The sequence below is a fragment of the Balaenoptera musculus genome, chromosome 4 (genome assembly GCF_009873245.2).
Source record: "Balaenoptera musculus isolate JJ_BM4_2016_0621 chromosome 4, mBalMus1.pri.v3, whole genome shotgun sequence".
Lineage (NCBI taxonomy): Eukaryota > Metazoa > Chordata > Mammalia > Artiodactyla > Balaenopteridae > Balaenoptera > Balaenoptera musculus.
In genome coordinates this window covers 15,102,332-15,129,147 of record NC_045788.1, presented here as the reverse complement: position 1 = coordinate 15,129,147, position 26,816 = coordinate 15,102,332, and the positions used below count along the sequence as shown (strand labels likewise).

The 26,816-nt window shown below is 46.9% G+C and overlaps 1 protein-coding gene across 1 annotated transcript in view; it reads right to left on the bottom strand.

Annotated features, from left to right (window-relative positions):
- Nucleotides 1-1,748: 1,748 nt before the first annotated feature.
- Nucleotides 1,749-26,816, bottom strand: part of LOC118894500 (inhibitor of carbonic anhydrase-like) — a 45,915-nt gene continuing 20,847 nt past the window's right edge. Inside the window, exons 3-14 of the mRNA XM_036850805.1 lie at nucleotides 24,232-24,404; nucleotides 20,862-20,970; nucleotides 19,881-20,042; nucleotides 18,478-18,625; nucleotides 17,608-17,663; nucleotides 13,587-13,765; nucleotides 12,098-12,269; nucleotides 11,046-11,194; nucleotides 8,919-9,009; nucleotides 7,704-7,760; nucleotides 4,888-5,043; nucleotides 1,749-2,008 (exon numbers count right to left, since the gene is read on the bottom strand). Coding sequence (XP_036706700.1) covers nucleotides 1,749-2,008; nucleotides 4,888-5,043; nucleotides 7,704-7,760; nucleotides 8,919-9,009; nucleotides 11,046-11,194; nucleotides 12,098-12,269; nucleotides 13,587-13,765; nucleotides 17,608-17,663; nucleotides 18,478-18,625; nucleotides 19,881-20,042; nucleotides 20,862-20,970; nucleotides 24,232-24,315 — 1,623 coding nt within the window. The 5' untranslated portion in view covers nucleotides 24,316-24,404. The remainder of the gene's footprint in view (nucleotides 2,009-4,887; nucleotides 5,044-7,703; nucleotides 7,761-8,918; nucleotides 9,010-11,045; nucleotides 11,195-12,097; nucleotides 12,270-13,586; nucleotides 13,766-17,607; nucleotides 17,664-18,477; nucleotides 18,626-19,880; nucleotides 20,043-20,861; nucleotides 20,971-24,231; nucleotides 24,405-26,816) is intronic.

Here is a 26,816-nt window from a genome sequence, read left to right as displayed (position 1 = left end):
TGCAGGTGCAGGGCTGGGCTTGGTGAGGAGATGGCCTGCTCCTCCCCAGTAAAAGGAGGGAGGGCAGCGTCCAGGGTCACACACGCCAGCACTCGGCAGATGTGGCAGTGGGACGTTGTGGAGTTTCTCTTTCGATTGCTTCAATTTTCTCAGGTGAAATAGGAAACAAAGGTGTGATAGATGGAGGAAGAAGTGTTGGAGGATTGAGGAGAGGAAAGAGTATGGAATGGTCTTGTAGGAGCATGGGGTAGCCATGGACTAGAGACTTCTGGCTCATCTGAGCTGGGTTCGCATTACTTTAAAGGGAGGCCAGTCAGCCTGGAGGCGCTGGCACCGGAGTAGAATGTTGCACCCAACCCAGGTCGAGGTTCAGCCAGGAGAGATGACCGGCATTTGCGGATGTGCCCAGGGGAATAATTATCACGGTTGGCTGTGGAATGTATGCTGCATCCGGAGGGGGAAAAGGACATGAGGGTGGGTGTGAACAGGATCAACGGACCTCAGGTCAGTAGGAATGGTGGAGCCGGGAAGCTAGAAGGAGTGAAAAGGCAGGCAGGTGGTGGCAGGCAGAATGAGATGTCTAGAGCTAAGACTGTTCTTTGTGTGCTCATCTTCACTTTGGAACTTCCGTGGTTCTGGATAGAACTCCGAGGACAGAATTCTAGGTCTCTGTGATTCTACTGTAATCATACCAAAATGGGACCATGGACCTTAATACCAACGTACCTCCCAGTGTAAAGAGAAGTTCAACTATTTTAGCTTAGGTTTAATGTTCAGCATATATTTTTGTAGTGGGATCTGTGAAAATATGTAATTTATGCACGGCTTATGAAAGTGACAAAACTTTGGAGAGGGAGGGACAAAGCAGTCTGGCAGTGTGATGAATAGAAGGCTCCTTTCTAGAGGCTCACGTGTTCTCCACACCACCCTAACTCCACAGAGTGCCCTTCATACTGAGAATTAACTCTACCTCCTTAGCCAGGCCCACAAGGCACCGAGACAGCCAATGCCTGCAGCTCCAGCCTCCTCCCTCACCTGATCCCCTCCCTCCCAATGCTCTACTCTGGCACCTTCTCTGGCCTCAAATATGGCATCATTTGTCCAGCCCCAGCCTTTGTCCTTGCTGTTCCTTCTTCCTGGATTACTCTTCTCCAGATTTTCTCAGGCCTGATTCCCTCTCAACATTTAACCCTCAGTTCACATGGCCCCTCTGATCCTGAGGCCTTCCCTGACCACCTTTTCTAAGATTGTCCCTGAGTCACTGCCATATCACCCCCCTTGGTCACCACCACCCCCCCCCGCCAGCACTTATCACAGTCAGGAAGTGATTATGCTTTATGTGTTTATTGTCTTACTCTCCCCACGAGACTCAGAGCCCGTGTGTCTTGCTGTTGCTCTAACCTCTCTACTTAGAACAGTGCCTGCCACATACTAGGTGCTCAATAAATATTTCTTGAATGGATGGAGGAGCCCAGGAATATGTGTTTTTAAACACACTCTTCGACCAGGTGTAAGAAGCATGTATCCGGTGTCCTTCCTTTGATCTTAAACTGGGGCTCTGAAAGATCCTGTGACTTGTCCACAATCACACAGAAGAACAGATCAAAAGTAGAAGCAGGGTTGTGACCTGTGTCCATCAGTCTGGCCTCTCCCCAGGTGCCCCGAGTCTGCTGGCTCTGCCCAAGAGTGCTCCAGGAAGGGGCCGGGCTTGAGTCCTCAGGGCCCCTGGGAATCTGCAGTTCTGTTCTCTAATTCTGGCTCCTCCTAAATGCAGCACCCAGATGGTGGGATGATGAGAAAGGTGAAAGGGCAAGAAGTTCACCAGGCTGGTGCCAAAGTGAAAGGTGGTGGACAGAGGCTACTTGCCTGAGCGCCCCACTCGAGCCGTAGTACGCCTCGTGGCTGTTGGGAGCACACGTGTGGGCTGGCGTGCTGCTGCCGTTGCACAGGGCACAGAGACTGGACGCTGGATCAGACCCAGGGGCACAGTTTTGACTGAAGAATTCATCTGCGCAGGAGGACACGAGAGGTCAGCTCTTCCTGCCTGTGTTGGCAAGAAAGCCTCAGACTTTGTTCCTAAAATTGCCTGAGTGACATAAAGACACACTCAGGTATTTAGTACCATATGATTAGAAACAAGAACCTTATGGAATTAAAAAAAAAAAAGGTTGCAGCTGGAGCAAAGTAAAGGGGTCCTGGCTGAAGCTGGGACAAGGGTCTTTGAGATCACAGAAGTCCCAGCACAGGTCAGTGGCATGGATGGGTGGACACAGAGTGGACAAAATTGGAAGTCCTGGGTGGTTGAACCTGTCCTGTATGCTTTCCGATCTCTACTGCCCTTGTCCATCTTGACAAGGTCTGCCATCATGACTCGAAGGCCAGGAAGGGGCCCAAGAGGCCCAGTTGCCCACCCCTGTGTTGAGCCCCAGGGCACTCTGGTGAGGAAACCATACAAGCCCCGCCCTCCTGGACCCCAAGTTTCTGTGGTGACAGTCACGACTCAAGTAGCCATGCCAGTGAATTCATGTTTCCCCATCATCGTGTTTCCCCACCGTGCTCTGGGAAAAAGAACATGGTTCCACGGCTACAGATAAAGGAACGTGGTGCAGACCTGGGAGTCAGGGAGAGGCCTCAAGTGGAGAGATGAAGAATGAATAGGAATTACCCAAGTGAAGGGCAAAGGGACGAGTTTTCCAGACAGGGAGCAGGATCTGCAAAGGCCTAGGGCAGGGGTTGGGGGAGGGGGCAAACAGCACAGAGAGCTTACTGGAGGCCATTGGGCCTGGACCACCCAGTGGTCCAGTGAGTGGGAGGGGTCAGGGTCCAGACCACATGTGATATTTTACACCTTTGTGTACATTTTGTTCTTTATTCGTAGAGAAATGGGGAGCCTCTGACGGGCTTTAGACAATGTTGGGCCAGGGGTCTAGCAGCAGGGTGAGCCAGGACAGATGTGGGGTGCAGGCAGCAGGCTACTGCAGGGGTCCAGGGGACATGAGGGCAGCTTGAAGTAGCACAAAGGGGAGGGAGGAGCTACGTGGAAGGAGGAGAAGCTGACATCACTGGTGATGGACAGGTGTGTGGTGCATGGCAGATTCATTTCCAGCTGGGGCCAGTGGATGGACTGTGTGTGGGAGGCCTCCACTAAGCTAGGCAGCTCTGGAGCAGGATCAGGCTTGGCTGAGATGATGCATTCCATGTTGTACAGGCTGAGTTTAATGTACTTTTTGAAATACTGGACTAGATAATGTCAAACAAGCAGTTCAATATACATAGGTTTGGAGATCAAGGAGAGGTCTGTGCCAGGGACAAAAACTTGACAGTTATCAGCATATAGACACAATAATAGTACAGCAGCAAACATTTATCTAGTGCTTTCTATGTGCCTAGCTTTGTACGTATAACGTTTGTTTAGATCGTCATCTAGGCTATAGGCATGGATGTGAGGGCTTGGGGGTTGAGTTTAGAGTGGGGAAAAAAGTTGCTTTCAGCAACTCAAACATTTATTAACCAGGTTGGGAAAGGGACTTTGTAGGGGTAGGAGTAAAAAGAAGCCAGTGTGTTTTCACAAAAGCCAGGAGATGGTGGTTTAAGGTGATCTGAAGCAGGAAAGGTCATGGAAGCACAGACTGGAGCCCATCCTTCCAGTTAAGCAACATGGAGGTCCCGGTAGCCTTGACCAGAGTTCTCCCTGTGGAACAAGGCGGAGGAGCCAGAGGGCAGGGAGTGCAGCCGTGAGTGGGGTGAGTGGCTGAGACCATGATTTTAAGAGGTCTGGCCATAAAGGGGAGAAAAAGGAGGCAGGAGCTGGAGGGGAATGTGGGGAGAGGGAGGGTTTTTAAAGGTGGAAGACACTGGGTGCGTTCACATGCTGAAAGAAATTGTTGGACATACCAGAGGAAGAGGTAGTAACAGGGTGCAGGTCTGGGGAGGGGCGAGGCAGGGCCCACAGCCAAGTGCAGGTAGGAGGACGGGCTGCATTGTAGAGGGAAGCTGAGCAGGTGCAGCCAGCAGGAGCCCCCAGCTTTGGCGGTGGGGTGTTGATGGGAACCTTCCTGAGGGTTTGAAGTATCTCTTGCAGGTGCAGATGAGATCATGTGCTCAGAAAGGGTGATAGGTAGGTAAGCGTGGGATGGAGGTGTACGGACAACTAGGACATTAGGATAATTACTGGGAAGTGTGGGTGTGGAGCAGAGGATCAGTGGGGGTACTCGTGAGCGCCAGGGCAGAGCAGGGGGAGCTGGGGTCAGCAGCTGGAGCATCTCCATGGAATGAACTGCTCTGCCCTGCGACATTCTCCAGCTGTGTTCAGCTGATCAGGTGCAGAGGGCCAAGAGAGCGGGTGATGGGGTTCCTGCAGGGCTCGGATTTGTCACATGGGTGGGGAAAGCAGGGGAGCAGGAGCCTTTTAGGTATTGGCAAGAGTGTTGCTGAAATGACTAATATGGAAATTTAAGAGAGGTGAGGGTGAAAGTGAATGCTAAAGCACTCAAAGACTTACTGGTGTAAGGTTTTCAATTAAGAAAGCAGCCAATTCAGTTTATGTGGCAAAACAACACATACACACAAACACGCACACATATCACATGTGCACCCCTACGCCCCACTCTTGCTTTGCAACCCAGGCCTCTTCCCTGAGCCAGATTTGAAAGACATAAAGAGTAGCGTATTTCCCTGAGATCTGCCCTTTGGGCCAAACCACTTCCCTCAGAAGCAATGGGCGAGGAGAAAGGGGGGTCCTGCTAAGGAGATGTGAAGCTTGCCCACATGGCTGTCCAGCCCTTGTCCACACCATCCACTTATGCCATTCACTGAACTGAATTTCTCCCCTACACAGGCACAGGCCCAAGGAAGGGGCTGCCGCACCACCGCTCAGAGCACACTTACCAAATTTACAGGACCCGGTTTGGTTGTATATGAAACCCATCGGGATGTTCCAGCCTGCAGAAGTGCCAACTGCAGTGTGGCAGGACTTCTTGCCTCGCAGAGAGTTCCAGGTGAGGTCAGCATCTGACTTCTTGACCACTGCCACGACGTAATAACCTTGCAACAGAGATACCAAGATGCAATTTCAGTACCTCCAGGGCCCTCCCAAAATGTACTGCAGAGCTGCTGCCTGCCGCTCTCCCAGGGGAGGGGGAAGAGCTTGAAGCCCTCACCTTGCTCTAGCAGATCCTCCCAGTAACCATCATTGTTAGGTACTCAGCCAAACAGAGCGACTCTACTGCTCTCCAGATATGTCTACAGGCATACACTCACAGGTATTTACACACACACTTCATACTTTTTCAACAGAATCCTGCCAGAGCATTCTTTTCTGCCAGTGCTTTATTCTTCCTCAATGATATCCCTTTTTGATTCAGTAGAAATAGATATGGCCGTCTCATTCTATTTATTAGTTGAATCTAAGTTATGTCCACTGTATAGAAGTACGGTGTTTTATAATCCCCCTACTGGTGGGCATTTAAGTTGTGACCCATTTTTCCCTATTAAAAATCACTTATCTAAATAAATCTTTGTATGGAGTGTGCACCTGTTTAAATATTTCTGTTGAATAGAAGTCCAAAAGAAAGAGCTTTAATGACTTCTTTTTTAAAGTCAAGTCTCTGATTTTCTAGGTTTACAATAATACCATTTTCTAATAATGACAATTTAATCTCTTCCTTTCCCCAATATTTTTTTAAATCTTTTTCTTATCTTTCTGCATTCACTTACAAAATAATGTCAAATATCTTTGGTGGGTGTGGGCATTCTTGTTCCTGATTGTTATGGGAACACCATTGATACTTGATGTATTCCTATTGCAGTAGAGTGTAACAGAATCCTGCTTGTTGAGTAAGGCCTAAACTGCAAGGCTGAATTTAGAGACTGGAATCATGGGTAATGTGGTTCACTACCACCACTCCCACCACCCCCAACACACACACACTTTCTTGCTGTTGTGGTTGAGGTGTCTATATATTCATGCCTGGAAAAGTTGGGAATCAACATGGCAGTGGAAGACCTGCCTCACCAGTTACTAACTGATCTCAGACAAGTTGCTTAGCATCTAGGATCCTAAATTTCTCCTCAGTGAAATGGTAACAGTAATGCTAATATGAGCACACTGTACGTTAGGAATGGGAAGGGGAGGTTATGTGGATAGGTTTCCAGCCATGTTGCTAATGGCAGAAGCAGTACCAGAGCCCCTTTCTTGGTAAAGCAGATTCTCCTGAGGCCACCGCAAGCTCTTGCCTATCAGACTGGGTTCTATTACGCCATTCCGGTGGCCAAATACTGTTACAGTGCCTTTCTTGAGCTGTAACAATTTCTGCACAGATGGCATGATTTATTGTCATCTGGTGTGTGTGTATGTGGCTTTGGGATTAACCCTCTCCATCTCTACTCCAGTCTAACTTTCTCCATCACCCTGAACCGTCTTCCAAGCATCCTCATTGACCTACATTTGTACATCGCTGCAGTTCCTGGAAATATCAATCACTTGTGAATCAATTAGAATTCTTTCTGACTTTACATATTCTATAATCAGAACAATGAAATGCCAGCCCTTAGAGTTAAGGACACAGATCCAATTCAGAGAAGACAGAAAGCCATGAAAGCAGAGAGGGAAGAGGGACAGTTTATCCCAGGGCTGTGGTCCTACTGCAAACAAAGGGCAGCTGCCGCAGGGTGAGCGGCTTTGCAACCCTGAGGCCTTTGTGGAGGTGGGCGGTGCAGGGCCTCATGACCCCAAGCTTGTGTGCCCACCCACCTCCTGAAGCTCTCCTGTCTCATAAGAAATTCCAAACCCAGGTGAGCACTTGTCTTCATCTCAAGATCCTCCATCACAATGGTTTTCAAAGCTTAATATGCATCAGAATCATCCCGAGGGCTTGTTAAAACACGGAGCAGCGGCCCCATCTTGGACCTCAGCAGACCTGCGGTCAGACTCAAGAACGCTCGCATCTCACAAGTTCTCAGGCGACGCTGATGCTGCTGGTCCAGACACCGCACTACCTAGAGGACCACTGCTCCAGCCAGTGCCCAAGACTAGGTACCTCAGGGACAGACACAGAACCTCTCTGCCCATGGGGAGACACAGATGGGAAAACTTGTCACCTGGTCTCCTATTCTGAAGAGGAGGGCGACTCCCCAGCTATTCAAAGCCAGCCACTAAAAGCTAAAGAGCTGATTTCATTTTCATCCCCCTCCTCTTCAGCAGCAGCATCTATGACTCCCCTCCTCCTCCTCCGAGGCACCCACTGGGCCCCAGAAGTGTCAGCAACGGGCTCCTGCCCCGGTGCAGAGATGGGTGGCGGTATTTGACAGGGAGCACTGCGGTGGGTCAGGAAGGGCAGGCGGGTTCCAGTCACGGCGCCTCTGCTCAAACCCAGGTGCAGCCACTTCCCGGCTGTGGGGCCCCGGGCAAGTCACACCGTCCCTGAGCCTCACTTTCCCATCGACGTGGTGCGGCCAGCCATGTCCGTGTTCTAGAGGACTGCTGAGCGGAGTGCGCAGAGGCGGTACAAGCAGGAGCCCTCTGTCCACTGTGACACGCCCCACCACAGACCTGCTCCTTCACGAGGGACTGCGGCAGGGTCATCTCTCTCTCTTTTTTTTTTTAACAAGTCTAATAACTTTGGTTTATTTGTAAGGCTTTCCTCACACCCTCCCTGACAACAGGCCTTTACCTTTGAGCCCCAGTGTTACTGATTCTGACTCACCTTCCACAGGTGTGTTCACACACTTAGACCCAAGCTGCTCTTTGCCATCTTGAGACACTAAAAAGAAAAAGAATTAAAGTACAGGTCATTAAATTCTCACATTACTCAAGTCCTGACTTTCTCAGTCTCAATAGTCAAGAATAAAATGAGAAACGCTAGCTAAGCAGTTTATCATTGGCCATCAACAAGCCGAGATCCTGCAGTCCTATTTCACCTCCTCTCTCCTGACCCTTGCCACTGGAACATTAGGTTTCATCCCAACATTCGGGGAATTACAGAGAAAGAAAATGAGATGCTCATTGAAGGGGGTGGGGTGGGGAACAGAAGCCACTGAAGACCTTGACAGAGATCCTTTCGATTTGCTGTGTGATTCTAGGCATACGGACATTCTTCCCTTCAGAGCTCTGGGCCGTGTACACAATCCTTATAGTCATTCTGTGTTGGAGGGGAAGGATCCAGCCCATGGGTCAGAAAGACCTGGTTGCAGTCTTTATTCTACCTTGGACACATCATTCAACTTCCCCAAGCCTTAGTTTTTATACTTGCAAAATGGAGATACCACTACTTACTTCATAGAGTTGTTTTGTTTTGAAGGATAACGTATGGTTTCTCACTCACTGCATAGCAGATGAGGCGTTTAACAAATAGTGGTGAAATCCTCTTTTCCCCTGGCTTTATTTTTCCAGGTGGATGGATCCCCACAAAGACCATGACCTTGTGGCCCCATCCCTCAATGTCCCAGTGCAGCTTGGGTGAGCTAATTTTGGATTAGTAAATTTGGCAAAAGGATCTAGGCACCTGTGGCTCTTTCTTTGTTGAAGAGAATGGGGAGAGGGTGGTTTCGATCTCCTCATCTATGACAGAATGTGTTTTCCCTCTGCCCTCAGCATGCGGTCTGCCAGCAGACCTGTCTTCCTGAATTGGTGGGTGACTCTAACTCAAGGACAATTTGACAAGCCCCATGGCCAGCTCTATGCCATGCCCTCCAATATCACTCTTTCAGTAATAAAGGTTTTATTTTGATTTCTTTCTGCCTAAGTTCCGCATCTATATCTTAACTGGTTCTGACTCTGGGGAAGATAGATGTTATCTACTAGCTCCCTACACTCCAGATAACAGCTATTGTTATCTCCGCACTGAACTAAATTATTTCCTCACCTTTCTGTGTCCATAGCCCAGAGGGAAGAAAACACAGAGACCCTCCCCTCCACTTACAGTAGTTCTCTGCCAGGACAGGCACCAGACCACACTTGCCCGCTGTGTAGATGAAGCCTCCATCCAAGCTCATGGCATCAGCCTCTCCTTTCTGAAGTTAAGAAATAAACCAATAGCACAACAGTGAGGCTGTTATCCTGTCTCACCCTCAGAGGTTTCCATCTCATTGGCTTCATGTCACACGTCCTTGTGATAAACCAAATGGTGTATGACCCAAAGCTTCTGCCACATAAACACAGGGTTTAGAAAACTGGACATGCCTTTAGCCTGTTAACCCAGAAGCAAGCACCCAACCCAGGTCATGCTCCCTGGTCATCTCTGTGCCCTCACATGAGACCCCGTTCTGAGTACTGGACATGCCATCACTACACTTTCTTTGTGACCATCGTCACTCACTCGACAATCAGACTCAGGGTATGTGTCTAATCTGTTTCTATGGAACATGTTTTCTTCCGTATGGCAGAGTTCAATTCTGTTCTTATAACCCCATTAGTACTCTACTCTAATTAATAATTCATTAATAATTAACTTATGATTTTAATCAATGAACTTTTCCAACAACAGAGACAAAAAAATGCACACTTATATTCATAGATAAGGTCATCAAGAAACAAACACACAGACACGGGCACACTCTTTGCTCTTCCCCTGTTAATTGCTCTTCTAGAAATCTATCTTAAAACAGTAGTAACTATAGAAGCAAAAGCTTATCAAGCCCCTACTATGTGCCAGGCCCTTTTCTAAACACTTTACAATGACTTCCTCATGTACTCCCTCACAGAACCCAATAAGGTAGGTACTATAATTCTCCCCCTTTTATACCTTAGTTAACTGAAGCACAGAGAAGCTAAGTAATTTATCCAATAGATGGTCACTAAGACTTAGGTAGTTTAATTCCTTAGCTTCTGCTCATAACCACTATGGAATGTGTCAGCCTCCAGGATCTGACTACTCCAAAGGACACATCCCTAAATACTATTCTAGGTACGTTTTTTTCATCCACAAAATGGGTGCAAAATCTACCTCATAGGCTCATCATGAGGAATAAATGAGTTAATACAAGTTAAGCGCTCATACATATGCCTGGCACATAGTAAGTAACTCCAGACATATTCACTGTCATTAATATTAAAGATATACTTAGAAATATTGATGGGTATAGAACAAAAATCTTCAATCCCATATTATTTATAACAGCAAAGGATTTGGAAATCATTCAGATATAGACATTTAGAAATTGGTTGAATAAATATTTGGTGGACTATTATGCAGCCATTAAAAACATATTTTAAATGAATACCTCATTACCTAAGAAAGTGCACCAATTGTGCTCAAGAATTGAAATCATAATAACAACCGTTAACATTTATAGACTGCTTATTATATGCCAGGCAATGTTACAAGCACTCAAATTCATTTAATTCTTATAATTGACAAATTTAGGAGATTGTATAAATAGCAAGACTTTAATCTTAGAAGTTGGTCCCAGGGACGTTTACCAAAATTAGATCTTCTTTCTTAAGAAAAATTGTAGTCTCCTAAGTTTGTCATTTTTTCAATCTTTTAGTTATAAATTTATTTTTTTCTAATCTCAAAAATATTGTCTGCTCATAGAGAAAATGGACAGTTAATACCAACACAACATCATAACTCAAAAATTATGTGGTGCTGATTTCTAAGTTATGAAGTTGTAAATGATATCATTTATTTTTCATTTCTTCTCCAGCATGTAATAATTTTATCACCAGAAAAAAAACTGAACCTGTCCAGAGAACTGAAAAGGTTGATTTGCTTTCCCAATCCACAGGGGTGCTGACCACACCCTGGGGTGTCACCCAGCTTCCTAGGCAGGACCCCTCAGAGCTCCCTGGGCTCCAGAGCTGAGCTCCTAAGGAGTCTGGGTCCTGGGCTGCTCTGTGTCTCCGCCGGCTCCGAGCGGCAGGGGCCTGTGGGAGCAGCGGGGTGGGGCTTTGGAGAGTTGGGGGTGGGGGTTGGGGGAAGGCAGCACGTAACAGGTGCGTCTCAGCCTCACAGCTGATGGGAAGACATCCAGGAAGGGGGCTTCACCGCCAGACTCGCAGAAGCACCGCGTGTCAGAGCCCAACTGCAGGAGCGGGCCCTCCTTACCGCGACGGCGGCGATGCAGCCCTCGGTGGTCTCCTTCGCGGTGCACTTCAAGATGCCACCGCTCAGGGCACTCCACTCGTCACACTTGGCCTTCTCGTGCTGGCCCACTGCACACCATATCACCCTCTGGGGGTCTTCTGCCCCTAGGTCTGGTGGAGAAGAGCCAGGGATCCAAAGGAAGCCCCCAGATGGGGGAGGGGAGGGAGCGGTTAGCGCCACTGGCTTCCGAGCAGCTGCCCAACACCAGAGTTGGCAGCAGTGTCTCATGCCCATGTCACCGCTCATTCCCGCCTATCACCTCCCAGGAGAAATGGCGAACTCGGTTCCCAGAAAGAGCAGTGAAGGCAGACCCAGCCCTCTCCTGACCTCCCCTACTCAGATGTCACCTCCCCAGGGGAGGCTTCTCTGAGCACCAGCCCAGCTCAGGGCCTTCTGGGGCTTTCTCTTCCAGGACGGGGTTCTCCCATCCAGGGAGCATCCCCTAGTTGGAAGCCAGTGTCATTTGTTCTGGGTGGGCCTGCTTGCTGACGCCCACATCAATCTCAGTGGCTTTGGTAGATGCTCCATAACTACTGGTTAACTAAATGAAGGGGGGGAAAAAAAAGGAAAGAAGGAAGGAAGGAAGAAATAAACCATGGGGATCCAAAGGAAAGCAGGCACTGGATTAAAACCCTCTGAAATTCTAGCTCTGCTCCTGATGGTGGCAGAGGCTGTGTTCCCACTGCAGTTTAGGATGGGCTATTTTCCCTGTCAAACAGACCTACTGCAGGGTGGGGCAACTCTGGTTCACACAAGGGAGCCAGGACCATCATTACTTCAAGTTGCCTGTAATCTGAAGGTCTTTCAAAGCCTTTTGTGACCCCCTAATTCAGGCCTTTTCCCCAGCTCAGCAGAAAATCCTTGCATGAACCCAATGCAGGTGGTAGCTCCCTTGGGCCCTGCAGGCCAGTGAAGGTTGGGTGAGGTGAGGCTTGCGGGCACCAGGAAAACCTCCATGGCCACACCCTGCCCCATGCCCAAGCTCTCCAGGTCCCCCCCAGGACCTTACACACCACTGATTAGATGCTGGATGGCAGAAAAATACTCGTATCCCAGGTATAGCTTGGCGTCCATCTTAGGTGGGACTCTTAAAAACCCAAGGGCGGCGTCCGTAAACAGCAGGTCCTTTCCATGAGGAGAGCCAAAGAGCTGGAATTCTGCTGACTTGTCTTTTCCAAAATTCTCCTGTTCAAAGGATGAAAGAAACAGTGAAGGAAGGAGGCTAGCATAAGGAAGTAAAGGAAAAACAAACCCCAAACTAGACAAGGAGAGCAGAAAGCGAGAGAAATATGAGTGCCTGAGAGTAAAGACCATGGCAAGGCCCTCCAGAGTCCCTGTGGCTCACGGGGTTCTCAAATCTTCTCCAGCAAATCCCAGCTTGTCTGCTTTGTGGGCCTCAGGGAAACTGCCGGGGGCTGCCCCCAGGTCTGCATAAAGGGTACTCAGGCAGCTGCTCCTCTCCTGTGCTGCATTCCCATGGGGCAGCCAGTGATGGTGGCCTTGTTGCTGGCCATCTGATTGCCCCAAGTGGCTCCGGTGGGCTTCATCCTGGAGCGGGTGCTGATCCAGGACCATCAAGCCTGGAGATCAGAAGTCCTGGGCGCGTCTGCCACCCCCGGCCTGCCACTGAAGGCCTTCAAGCAGTCCCTTCCTCTTTCTGGACCCCCCAAAAACGAAGGGCCCTTTGCGTATAACTCCCGCTGACTGGCCCAAAGCCGTTCCTGATGGTAGCTGACGGTAACACCTACCCACATGCTCTTTGCGACGTCTGTCTGCTTTTTGCTTTTGCAGTGGCTCTGCATGTTGCCTTCTCTGGCAAACCCCGCATTTCCTTGGGGTGCCCACAGCTTACCCCTGGGGCCCAGGAACCTTTCCAGAGATGCCCTGCAAATCAGTCCCTTCAAAGTACATAATCCATGCCCCCAAGGTTGTGCCCTCTGGTGATTATCTGTGTGTATAATGTGCTCACCGTATCTTCCACAGTCGTCTGTGAGTGACCCAAGGGCAGGTCTGTGTCTAGTTCATCTCTGACCACCCAGTGCTGAGCAGAGGGTGCTGACAGAGACGGGACAGGTGACCAGATGAGGGTGGGCTGGGAGAGAGGGCCGCCAGCACAGGACACAGAATGCTCACGGCCGGGAACCTGCCGCTGAGGAGTCCCCACCAATGGGGTAAGAGGGGAGCACCTCATGGAGGAATGGCACCTGCATTGCAGCCTGAGGACCTCTTTACAACTGAGAAGAATAAAATGGGGCAACAAGGGGCTTCTGTGGAGTCTTTGGCCCATGGCGTTGATGATGCCAAGGGAGGGAGTTTTATGGCCACTGCTGCCCATCACGTATCCAGACCGAGGGCTTGTCAGTGAAGCGGAGGACATGTGGCGTGGTTCCCGCTGTGCTGGACACCCACAACTTCCACAGTGGCTAGAAGGGAGTGAAAGCGAGCGCCCCAAATCCAAGCAGGGCCCCCTACGCAGGAGGGGAGGATGGTGGATGGGGCTACCTGGGCCAGGTTGAGAAGCTCCCAGATCAAGTCCTCCTTGCCGCCCATGCTTCGGGCCACGACGGTGTGGGAAGGGACCCGGGCCAGGTGGCACCTTTCGTACTTGTCCACAGACCCCCGGGTGTTGTCCCTGCAGAGCAGCTCATACTCGTCCCTGTCAGCCTTGTCAGCCAGGTTCTCTGTGGAGGGAAGCCCACATGAGCTGATGGCAGGCAGAGAAGGAGGTGTGGTCCCCGCCTCTCCCTGGATTCCAGATTGTTTGGGGATTTGTTGAAATAACTTTCTAAGCCCAAGATGGAGCCACTCCTGCCTGGGATGCCACATCACCACGGAAACTTAGATAACTTCCTGTGCCTGTAAATGTTCTGCTTGACCAGAAATGCAGTCTATCCAGTCAGCCAGGCCCCCAATGCCAAGCCAACTCTGGGCTCTATACTTCCTTCCTTCTTCCTTCTCACCCTTGGCAAAGTGGCCCCAGTCAATCAGATATTATCTATTTTTCTCTTTGTTGTTCTTTATCCTATGAAAGCTTCCTGCCTTCTGCCCTATTTTGCAGTTCTCTGAATGGAGACTGCCCACTTCAAGAAGTGTTGAAGTTTGTATCACCTAAACTGTCTTCTTTAATCATTTTTTAACAGCCTGAGGAGGACTAAAAGAGAATCTTTTCCAAATACATTTTATACAGGTGAGGATGCTGAGCCCTCAGGAGATGAAATGACACGTTCTCACTGCAGAGAGTCCCAGGGCTGGGAGGCATGCTAGGCCCAAGGCTCTGCTAACAAGGATGGTGACAGCAAATGTTTTCTGAGAGCTCACAGCACACCAAAGACTGACCTGAAGGCTCTCCATGCTCTGTCTTGTTTAATCCTCATAACGACTGGGGGAGGCTGGTAGATTATCCAGATTATCCCTTTCTAGAGATGAGGAGACTGAGGCTAAGAGGGTTAAGGGAACTCATCAAAGTCTGAGTTAGTCTGTGGCTGACACAGCACCATGCTAGGACAATCCAGGTCCCCCACTAAAGTGGCAACACTCCCCTTTGGCAGAGCCTGCTGGGGAAAGGTGGCAGAGAGGTTGAGGGATAGACGGAGGCCTAGGGGCCCAGTCAGGACACTCTATAGGTGCAAATAAGGACCAGAAAACCGTGTGAGGAAAACAAGCTCTTTGGTTCCCCTTGTCTAGGTATTAGAAGGTGTTCTGAACTGTGTCCCCCTAAAATTCATATGTTAAAGTCCTAATCCCCAGCACCTCAGAATGTGACCTTATTTGGAAACAGAGACAGTGCAAATATGATTAGTTAAGATGAGGTCATAGTGGAGTGGGGAGGGGTGGGCCCCTGATTCAGTATGACTGGTGTCCTTCCTAAAAGGGGAAATTTGCAAACGGAGAGAATGCCATGTGAAGAGAAAGACAGAGATTGGGGTGATGTAACTGCAAGCCAAGGAGCACCAAAGATTGCCAGCAAACACCAGAAGCCATGGGTAGGGCATGGAACAGGTTCTCCCTCACAGCCCTCAGGAGGAACCAACCCTGCCAACAGCTTGATCTTGGAATTCTAGCCTCTAGAACTCAGACGATGAACTTCTGTTGCTTAAGCCACCCGGTGTGCGGTACAGTTGGTCCACTATATCTGCAGTGGATGTGGGTTCCACATCTGCAGATCAAAGATTTTTTTTTTTAATTCCAGGAAATTCCAAAAAGCAAAACTTGAACTTGCCACACAGGCAACTATTTACATAGTATTTACATTGTATTAGGTATTTAAGTAATCTAGAGATGATTTAAAGGATGTGCATAGGTTATATGCAAATACCACACAGTTGTTTTTTTTTTTAATACATTTATTTATTTATTTATTTATTTATGGCTGTGTTGGGTCTTCGTTTCTGCGCGAGGGCTTTCTCCAGTTGCGGCAAGCAGGGGCCACTCTTCATCGCGGTGCGCGGGCCTCTCACTATCGCGGCCTCTCTTGTTGTGGAGCACAGGCTCCAGACGCGCAGGCTCAGTAGTTGTGGCTCACGGGCCCAGCTGCTCCGCGGCATGTGGGATCTTCCCAGACCGGGACTCGAACCCGTGTCCCCTGCATTGGCAGGCGGATTCTCAACCACTGCACCACCAGGGAAGCCATACACAGTTTTATATAAGGGACTTGAGCAACTGCAGATGTTGGTATCTGCAGGGGTCCTGGAACCAACACCCCATGGATACCGAGAGATGACTGTACTTTGTTATGGCAGCCCTAACAAACTCATATAGAAGATCTTAGGTTGATAAAATCTCACATTGAAAGGGAAGGAGTAGTACAATTAGAGTTCCTGTGAATAGTTCTATTTTAATCAAGCATGTTGCAGAGAAAATACATTTTAAATCTTTATATTATAAGAAAAAAATTTAAATAGTTTGGTAATGTTAGAATTAAAATAATCAATATGATCTAACATCTTCAGAAAGAAATAACTTTTCCACCTCAGTCCCTCTAGGGCCCAGTGGTGGCAGCAGCTCACCATCAACACTCATTTACCCTACAGCCCAGTGGATAGTCTCTCAGAAACTTCTGCTTAAAAGGCAATAAGGGGGGCTTCCCTGGTGGCGCAGTGGTTAAGAATCCACCTGCCAATGCAGGGGACATGGGTTCGAGCCCTGGTCTGGGAAGATCCCACATGCCGCGGAGCAACTGCACCTGTGAGCCGCAATTACTGAGCCTGCGCGTCTGGAGCCTGTGCTCCGCAACGGGAGAGGCCGCAATAGTGAGAGGCCCGCGCACTGCGATGAAGAGTGGCCCCCACTTGCCATAACTGGAGAAAGCCCTCGCACAGAAACGAAGACCCAACACAGCCATAAATAAATAAATAAATAAATGTAAACACCCTCCTCTCACCCCTGCTGATCCATCTCCTATCCCTATAATTTAAAAAAAAAAAAGGCAATGAGGGCTCTTGTATAATAGTGGACATGTGACTTTCAGCAAAGGGAAATTGGGATGGTCCCGGACACTTGGTTGTTTTCAGAAAGTGAGGATGTTTTCAGTTCTCCAGGGTGAGCATTAGAAGATGCTACCCATTGGCCTAACTGTGCCAACTTGAGCAGCCAGAGGAAATAACAATGACGGCTATCGGGAACAACTTGATTCTGGGAGACGAAACCCATAGATGACACCACTAATTAAAATTGTTGATAAGACACACATGAATTGCCAAAATGCTAGCTAACCAGGTCAATGTGTGATAATGAGGGGACAGTGAATTGTGAACGGCTGAGCAAGGGACAAAAGCCACTATGCTTCTGCTCCATGTCAGGAAAAGACACCAGCCTGCGAAGAACCAAGGCCCCTGGAAAAAGTGAGGGCTCAAAGTTCTCCTTGAGGTGGCAGACACATTTTTAAAAATGAACCTAGCATAGAATACACATCTCTTATTTAAACATCCTAAGTGATACAAGTGTGTTTTGTATCTAATAGAAATTTAATTGGTTATAAAACCCAGAATCTGTAAACTGAACTTGCCTGAAATATTATTTTGTTTGTTTGTTTCTGATAAATTGCCCAAAAGTCTGGAAGGTTTGTTTTTTTTTAACATAGAAATACATCTTTGTCCATGGTAGTAATGCTTTTGCAACAGATTTAATTATAGATGTGCTAATAAGTTCTGAAATCATTATAATAATCTGTGTTTGTTTAAGGTGATTAAAGCATTTAGGAGCCCTTTATAATGAAGCATTCAAGAGAAAGTGATTAGATCTGGAACTGGTATTCCAGTGTGACTAAGAGAATCTGATTATTAAAACTTGTTTTATTAGTTGGTAAGTAATGCTTAAATGCTCAGATTTGTTTGGTAGATTTATAGACTGAACAAACTGAGCACTAAACAAAGTACAAATAGTGGAAGTGTTTTTTATACAGAAACTCTCCTATTTCATTAAGATCTTAGCACCATCCATCTCTAGATGTAAGGCGGCTCAGGAAGGAATGAGTTCCTCTGGCCAGAGGGTGGCCCGCAGGATTCTTCCTCCGGCCGGCACTTACCAAACACCGTCATGTGCCTCACGAAGCTCACGTCCCCCACACCGTCCTGCAGACACCTGAGGACCAGGACAGCTGTGGTCAGGCACTGTCCACAACACAGCCTCGCCCCTCCCCCAGTCCCCCCTCCCTAGGCTCTGCTCCAGCCACTGGCTCACAGGGTTTCACCCCCAGTTTCCCGGGCTTTGGTCTGCCCTCACAGAGGTGACGGCCCTGTCTGAAGACCCTTTGAATCCCCACAGCCAAGTCCAGGTCTGAGGCAGGCAGGAGCCCCCTAAGCTACATCCCAGGCAACTCTGGGGAGGGAGGATGCAAAAGAGGGACCCACCACCTTCCTCTTCGAAGGCAGCCAAAAGCAACAGATTAAAAAAAAAAAAAAGGTTTAAAGCCTTTTTCATAGAGGATAAAAACTCTAGACAGCCTTGGACTCCCGGCCAGTTTTGCTCTGGTTTTGAGCAGTAGCTCTGTCTCTTGCAGGGCGTGGAGTATGGAGAAGTGCCTGCAGGCAGGGGGCTGAGAGGGAGGTGGGGAGAAGCAGCATGCGTCCCTGACACGGAGATGCTCAGGCAGAGAGAAGCAGCTGGTGTGGGGGAGGGTTCCTAGCCCTTGGCCCAGCTGGGAGCCCAAGCCTGTGTCCATGGATCCCAGAGACCTCCCTGGTCCAGACCCCTGCATCTGGGGAGACAAGCGGGGCTCCCCCACAGAAGACTGCCCCTCAGGATGGGCAGGAACGAGGGTGGGCCGTGGGAGGCACTCGAGACCCTGTGTTTCACACCGACACTCTAGGTGGTCTGGGGCAGGCCCCGTCCACTCCCTGTGCCTTAGTTTCCCCATCATCAGAGTGAGGAGGAGGAGCAAGGGGGCCCCACTCACTTGAAGGCCCCCGAGTAGCCGAAGTACGGTTCGTGGGAGTTGCAGGCACACTTGTCGGTCCCCTTCCCCGCACACAGTTGGCACAGTTTGGGGAAAGCTGTCTGATCCGCACAGGGGACGCAGCTGCCCGCGAAGAACTCAGCCGCTGCTGCTCAACACGGAGACACATGGACCTCAGGGCATGAGCTGGCGGGGCCCCTTGGTCATGCATGCGTGTGTGTGTGTGTGTGTGTGTGTCCGTATGTGAGAGCCCAGGGGTCTGCATGCACTGCCCAGGACTGTCATGAGGAAGTGGGTGTGTAGAGGTGGCCGACAGTGCCCGGGTCTGAGGGCGTGGATGGCTCACGTGTGGGCCCGGGGCTCCAGCCCAGGAGCAGCTTCCCAGCCTGTTCCCTGCAGGGCGCGAAAGCTGCTGAGCTACACTGACCCAAGCTGCAGCCCCAGCACCACTCACCTGGTTAGCTCACCAACACGGAGGCTTGGGGTTGGTGGGGGAGGCCGCAGAACTCTAAACACGCAGGAACCCCTGACAGCCCTTCCTTATCTCAGGACATGGTCCCACCCACCCCTCTCCTCTTCTGATCCAGGGTCTGTGGTGGCTCCCGGGGATCCCTCTTCCAGGAATTCATGGGAGGGGTTTGGATTAACTTGCCTCATGGGTGCGGGGGTATGCCAACAGCCGCCTCATAACCACCCAGACAGACGTCCAACAGCGTCTGACACCGAGGCAAGCAGGAACCCCAAGAAAGGGCAAACATGGCCAGAGCTGTGGCCCAGGCTGCAGCACCCCATCTGACCTCTGCAGCCCCAAACACAGGTGAAACATGAATTCTGCAGAGTCGGCAGAGCTCAAAAAGACACACTTTTGCAGAGCACAGAAAATTTGGCTGTCATCTTTCAGGGGCTGAAAAGATACCCTAGGCTCACCATGGCTCATCGGAACTGAACAAGAGACTGGAGTACACAAAAAATCATAGCTCTGGTCCACTCATCCCCTCTCGCCTTCATCCCAAGCCCTCACCCACAGCACTGAGGCCTGACTGCTGGTGGTATGGCGATCATCCCCAGTGAGCCTTCCTGGCCAGCTGGAAGGGAGTTCCCCTTTCTCATTAGCCTCCACGATGGCCCTTGTCAAGCCAAACTGCTGGGATTACCGTGAATGTGGGGCTGCCAGGAGCTCAGAGACCGGGGTTCCTTTGCTGAGAGAAGGAAAGACTCAGCTGCCAGTTCCCAAGGCTCGCTGGTGCAGCAAACCCAGACAGCACACGTTTAAAGCAGGTTGTCCCCATTTTGGAGTTTATGAAACCTGTACGCCTGATAGTGATCGTAAGGCCCCGATAGAATCCACGTGGGTGCCGGGAGTAGGAGCCCTGCCTCAGGGCACCCCGTCCCAGCCAGCTTACCTTTTTCAACCGAGTCAGAGGGAAGAAGTATCCCGATGGGGATGTTCCACCCAGCAGACCATCCCAGGCCTGTGTGGCAGGACTTCTTGTCTTGGAGCTGGTTCAGCTGGAAATCGCTGCCCTTCTTCACCACGGCTACGACATAATGGTGAGTTTGTGGATCTGAAAAGGAGCAGAGAAAGAAGGGCCAAAGGAAGATGCCACATCATTGCCACTAATCTTCCCGAGTGTGTGCAATGGAACTTGGGGGGATCCTAGGACCTGCAACATCTCCTGGTAAGCAGGTAGAAAAGGAAAGGGAAGGCCCTTGATTGACAGAAGAAAGGAAACTGCCCCTTTTCAAGGAAATACACTTGAGTTCTCTTTCTGCACCAGCTATTACAGGGCCTACAGCTTCCAGTCATTGAGATTTACTGTCTCTCCCCACGGGCTTTTCTGCCTTCTCTGTCTGCAGCCTGGAAACGAAGATGAAGATGTGGGAGAAAAGTATGGAGGGCATCTCCAGGGTTTCGCCAGGGCCCTGCAAGTTGGACTCAAATTGAGACAGACTGTGCTCACACACACACTGGTGACACTCATGGACAAGTATGGCAGGCACCCCATTCTTCGACTCCCCAAACCCCATTCTTCAAACTCTTTGTGTTCTCTAGCACCTGCAGAGGACTTGGCACATGGAGAGGCTGTCCAGGTCTGTGTGTCTCCAGAGATGGGCAACCCCACCGGGTGGGCAGTGGACTCTGGACAGCGTGTCCCCTCTCACTCAGCAGCACCAGCAGCATTCCCATCAGGATGCTCCAAGTTCACAGCTTCCCAGAAAGAGCCAAGATCCCAGCCCCCGTGAGTTAGCAGAGGTAACAGCCTCTCACAGTCTAAAGAACTCCAGCAGCTTTGTTCCCTGCAAGTGTAAAGCCAACAGAGTCCCTGCTTCCCGCTGTGGCTGCTGTGTCAGAACAGAGACCTGGGTCCCCGCGGAAGACGCACCATCTTTTGACCCGTAGAATTCTGCCACGACGGGCTTCAGGTTGTAGGGGGCCAGGCCTGCCTCAAACACCAAACCTCCATCAATGGTCACAGCATCTGCTTTGTTTGCCTGAAAGAGAAAAGGTCAGACATGAATGAAGCCCCTCACCTCTGAGGAAGACTCACCTAACCCTCTGCCAGGGACACTTGACAAGTATCGCCGTGGATACTTGGTATGGCTCAGACCTCCTCCATCTCCCTAGTGTTGGCTCAAAAGCCTTCTCAGTGAGCCTTTCTCCGACTGTGCTCTTAAAACTACCACCTCATAAATGCTGGAAGCCCTCGGTTTCTCTCCTGAGCCCTTATCAACCACCTGACAAACCTTCATTTATTGTTTGTCTTCCCCTTTGAAATGCAAGCTCCACCAAGGTGGGGATGTTATTGTGTTGTTTTATCCTTCCAAACCCCAGCACCAACTGCCAGTAGGTGTCCAATAAATGTTGAATTGAGTGAATGAGTTGTAGAATATTTCCACCCATAAGAAGTCATGGTTTGCACTCTTGAGTCTGGATTCCCTCTTCAAGGATCTCTCAGCCAAGAATTCCTTCCTCCCTGAGAGAAGCAGTAACTTCACAACCTCTTCTCAAAAATGAGGTTGGATCATTCCCTACCCCTCATTTCCTCATGGAAATCTTTTTTTTCAACTGGAAGTTTGTACCTCTTAATCTCCCCCACCTATATCTTTCCTCCTCCTACCCATCTCCCCTCTGGCAATCACCTGTTCTCTGTATCTATGACTCTGTTTCTGTTTTGTTATATTTGTTCATTTGTTTTGTCTTTTAGATTCCACATGTAAGTGAAATCATACAGCATTTGTCCTTTCTCTATCTGACTTATTTCACTTAGCATAATACCCTCTGGGTCCACTCATGTTGTCACAAATGGCAAGACTTCATTCTTTTTTATGGCTGAGTAATATTCCATTGTATATATACACCACATCTTCTTTATCCATTCTTCTACTGATGGACACTGAGGTTGCTTTTGTATCTTGGCTATTGTAAATAGTGCTTTTTATTCATTTCTTAATTGACATTTAAAGTAATTTAGCTTTTTATAAATTTAATACTACATTTCCGTATACTTGCCTCCCTTTACCCCATCTCATTTTTTCTTACATATATTTTACAATGTGTATTCATATATAAGTATATGTATACATATGTATATACATATATCAAGTTAGTACTCTGTTGGTTGCATGTATCAGAAACCAATTTAAGAAAAGGAGGGATTTAGTATAAAGGTAAAAGACAAGAAGGCCACTAGGCCTTGTGAACACCATCAAGGTCAGGAGCAACAAGAACTGTCACAGGTTTCAGTCCATCCGCATGGGCTCCAGCTCATGACTGAGGTTCTAGGTGGTTCTCACTCTTTCCTGCTTTACACACATCTTCCCCCTCCTGACCACCTCCTCCTCAAGTTCCAGTATCAGATGCAAAGACAATAGTCTTACAGACACCTCTTAACCAGCTCCCCCAATTGCATAAGGTCATATATAAATATGAATGAATTAGAGAAAATAAATAAATAAAGTTTGTGTACATCTTTATGACCCTTACTGAATATTTCCAAATTTTTCTCCAGAAATGATGTAGAAATTTATAATTTCTAATGCCCATAGCAATGCATACCAATTTCACGCAAAACTACTGGCAAGAAATACTATCATTTAAGAAATGTTATCACATTACGAGATATAAACTGTTACTTTAAGGTGGTTTTATTTGCATCCTTTGATTATTATAAAGAATGAACATTTTCCCTTCCTTACTTGTATCGTCTACTAGCTGTAATTTCTGTGAGTAGTTTGTTTATAGCTTGTTATTCTTAAGCATTTCTTATAAATTTAAATGACATCTTTATATAGCTTTTACACTACACTGTTTCATTATAGCTGATGTGAATATATTTTTCTGTATGCTTAGGGCTTTAATTTTTTTTCTTTGTCAGAGATTTAAAATTTTTACATTTCCAAATTTGTCTACTTTTGTGATTTATCTTTTTATATCTATCTACATTAGTCAAATTGAGTCAAGCTGGGAGTATATTTTGGAAAATGGATTAAAAATCTCACTTGATTTTATTTCTAAACGTCTATCCAGTTGCCCAACTAAAGAATCCTTTCTCAGACATTTGTTTGGAAAGTATGCCTTATCATACAATATCTAAATCTATGTGTATGTAACCATTAAGCCTAGGACCATACTGCCCTAGAGTTGGACATTCATCATAGTTTGCATCTACATCATATCATGTTGATAATTAGATAGATGGATGTATGTATAGAAAGCTCGGAATATGTCTGAATTTTGTTCTCTTCCAGATCTTCTACATCTGTCCGAGGACCCTGTTCCTTGTAATACTGTTATTAAATATGTTATAGTTTCAGGCAGGCCTCAGCTACTCCCCAGCTCATTTTATTTTTCATAATACTATTTTATATTCTCACCCATACTTCTTCTTAAGAATTGTAAACTTATTTTACTGACTTTTTAAATTTTATAATATAATTTTGATAACAATTATATTAAATTTATGAATTAACTTTGGGAAACTGTGCAAATATATGAAGTTTAATCTTCCTGTCTAGGAATATGGCATATGTTTTAATTTATTAATAAGTACTGTTCATTTGTCTCAGACTTTTGTATTACATTTATAATAATCTTGCAGATCTCTCATATGATTTTTTCCCTGCAACATTTTTCTGTATATCATTTTAAATGTAAATGAGATCACAATTTGGGGTTATTTTTCCCCAACTAGTGACTGTTGATATATGAAAATGACATTAATTGTGATATATTTATCTTTTACCAAACTAATTTTTTCATTAATAATTACGGTAACATTTCTCTTGATTCCATTGTACTTTCTAGGCATGCAAGCATCTGAAAATATTGATATTTTGTTTGTTTCTATCTCATATGTATTTTATATCATTGCATTACTAGGAAATTCCAAAAACAATATTAAGTAATAATAGTGATACTAGAGCTTCTTGTTTATTTCTGAGTCTTTATAGATTTCTCTTTCAGTGCAATTCTGGCTTTGCTTTACCATGGCCATTTTCACTGAATCCTTCTCTATCAGTTGTTTAATTATTATTATTGTTGTTTTCACTATTAATGAATGTTGAGCACCTATATTTTCATCTACACATAGTCTCTGTACTTTCAAGTCTTTAGCTTATTTCTTTCTCCTCTAAAGCATGGTCTAGTTCCTTGGGGGAGAAAGTTGTTCTGAAGCAATAAACTAATAACAAGTACAGAAAAAGAAGGAGAAAGTATGGATTTTCTTCCACTCTTCTTAGGCAGCAGTGACTTACCACAATGGCCTTGATGCACTCAAGGTAAGAGGTTCTCTTCACACAGGTGACATGAGGACCATCCACTGAAAGGACATTATTCATGTTGTCATGGAAGCTGTAGCACTTATTGGCCTCATGGTTTGAGACAGTGCACCATCTCACAGTTTTTTCAGGGACAGCCAGACACAGCCCTACGGGAGACAGGCCAGGGGTATAAGGGACCCACAGCACTCACCTTTCTCTGCTGTAAGAAGAGGTTAAAGGCAAGGTCAAGGGTTGGCTGAGAGGGGTAGACACAAATTGGACTGGCTGCCTGGCTCACATAAATTCTCAGGTCCCATTTCTCTGGTTGTGCCTTTTCCCTTGGAGAAAAAAGCCAAAGCATCCCCCAAAAGTTAAATACAGAATTATCATATGACCCAGAAATTCCACTCATAAGTATATACCCAAAAGAATTCAAAACAGATACTCAAATACATATACAAATATTCAGAGCAGCACTTTTCACAATGGTCAAAAAAGGTGGAAACAACCCAAAGGTACAGCAGTGAATGAACTGATGAGCAAAATATAGTACACCCACAAAATGGAATATAATCTACCGTAAAAAGAATAAAGTACTGCTACATGCTACAGCATTGATAAAGCTCAAAAATAATACATTAAATGAAAGAAGCCAGACACAAGAGGCCACACATTATATGATTCCATTTATATGAAATATCTAGAATAAGTAAATCTATAGAGACAGAAAGCAAATTGGTGGTGGCCAGGGCCTGGGGAAGAGGAGGATGGGTACAGTATGTTCTCTTGGGGTGTTTGAACTATGGTGGAACTAGACAGAGGCAGTAGTTGCACCACCCTGTGAACATACTAAATACCACTGAATTGTATACTTTTAAATGATTAATTTCATGTTAGTGAATTTCACCTCAAAAAAGAAAATAGTCTTATGGGAAGGAAGCTTTGGGCCTAATGATTTAGTCTTTGTCTTGGCATTAGATACTCTAACCTTACATGGTAGTAACTGCTGGGGCATTAAAATCAGTGTCTGTTCATTTCACTGGCACTTTAAGCTGTAGTAATTAGTGTTAACAATAATGCAAAGGCAAAATGCTGTTTACAAATCTGTGGTATTTGAGCAAAATGTCATCTTAGATGAAATCTAGCAGATGAAAGTAACAGTAGTCACAGCTATGAGTTTTTGAGGAGGCCCTGTGTGTCAGGCAGTGGGCCAGGCACACGACCCTCCTCAAATGCCCACAATTGTCCTGCCAGTTAAATGCTGGTGTTCCCATTTTGTAGATGAGTTTAAACAAGCAAACAAAAAAAACTGTCAGAGATATCAAATAACTTGAGATGAAGCTAATACTTGAAACACCCAGGTCTGTTTGACTACAAAGCCTGTATTGCCTTTTAACTGTCTGCAAGTAGGAAATATCAAAATAAATGGGACAGGAGATGTCAAATTTCCTTAGAGAGAATCCCATACCAAAGACAGGGAATGACAAATGGAGTGCTTCAGCTCTGTTTTGAACAGGCCTTCGATAGTAGCCGCCAGGGTAGAAGAGCCAGTGAGAGAATGGAGCTGTCAGGACATGTGCCCTTGTGCAGAATATAAGTGTGTGGAGTAATAGCTCATATTGCATTTTGAGCCTTTCAAAACATGTTTACTCTGCTTGCCAATACAGATTCTTAAAACATTTCTGCTCTTGGAAATGACTGGTAGCTGTAGAGACAATACAACTCTATAAATGAAAATAGCTTTGTAAGCAGGTTAAGTTACACAAAGAGCTACTGTATACAATTGCAGGTTTTTTTTCTTTTTCAAAAGTTTGCACTTACTGAGAAAGCCTTTTTGAAAGTCTATTTTCAGTCACCTGTGCTTATGGTCAAATGATTAAAACTGTAGCTTTTGAACTTCCGATGTTTTTAAATTATTTATTTATTTATTTATTTATTATTGAATGAAAGATTCTTTAAATTCTACCGTGCTTTACAATTTCCAAAAGTTTCACACAGATAATTTCATATAATCCTATAATAACCTTTTTTTTCCTCTCCTACCTCTATATTGCCCCTCATCCCTTCCCTCTCCCCAGTGGTAATCACTAGTTCATTCAGCATGAGTATAAAATAGGGTGAATGATATTTGCATCGTTAGGGGAAAAGCTAAAGTCTTGACAAAAACATGGTACTAAAACAGGGAACTAAACAAAGGCAAAACAAATAAAACACAAAACGAACAAACAAAAAATCAAACCAGGATGGACTTCTGTTTCCACCTATGAGAAATAACTGATATAGGACTTGCCCTAGCACTTTAAACAGGTGAGAAAAAAAGAACAAAAAACACCTGGGGGAAAACATATGAAAAAAATGTTTTAAAACATTGGACAACAGGAAGTGCAGGACTGTGATCCCCGAGAGAAGGGAAACAAATAAAGTAAGCCCTGTAATCACACTAGCTTTCTTCCTGGACAAAATGTCCAGATAGCAGGGCAGAGAAGAGAAAACAAACAGCCCAATGGTCATCCCAAGTTGAGGAGACAGAGATCATAGTTTGGTAAGGTGGAGGCAATTAGAATGTGCAGCACAGTGTA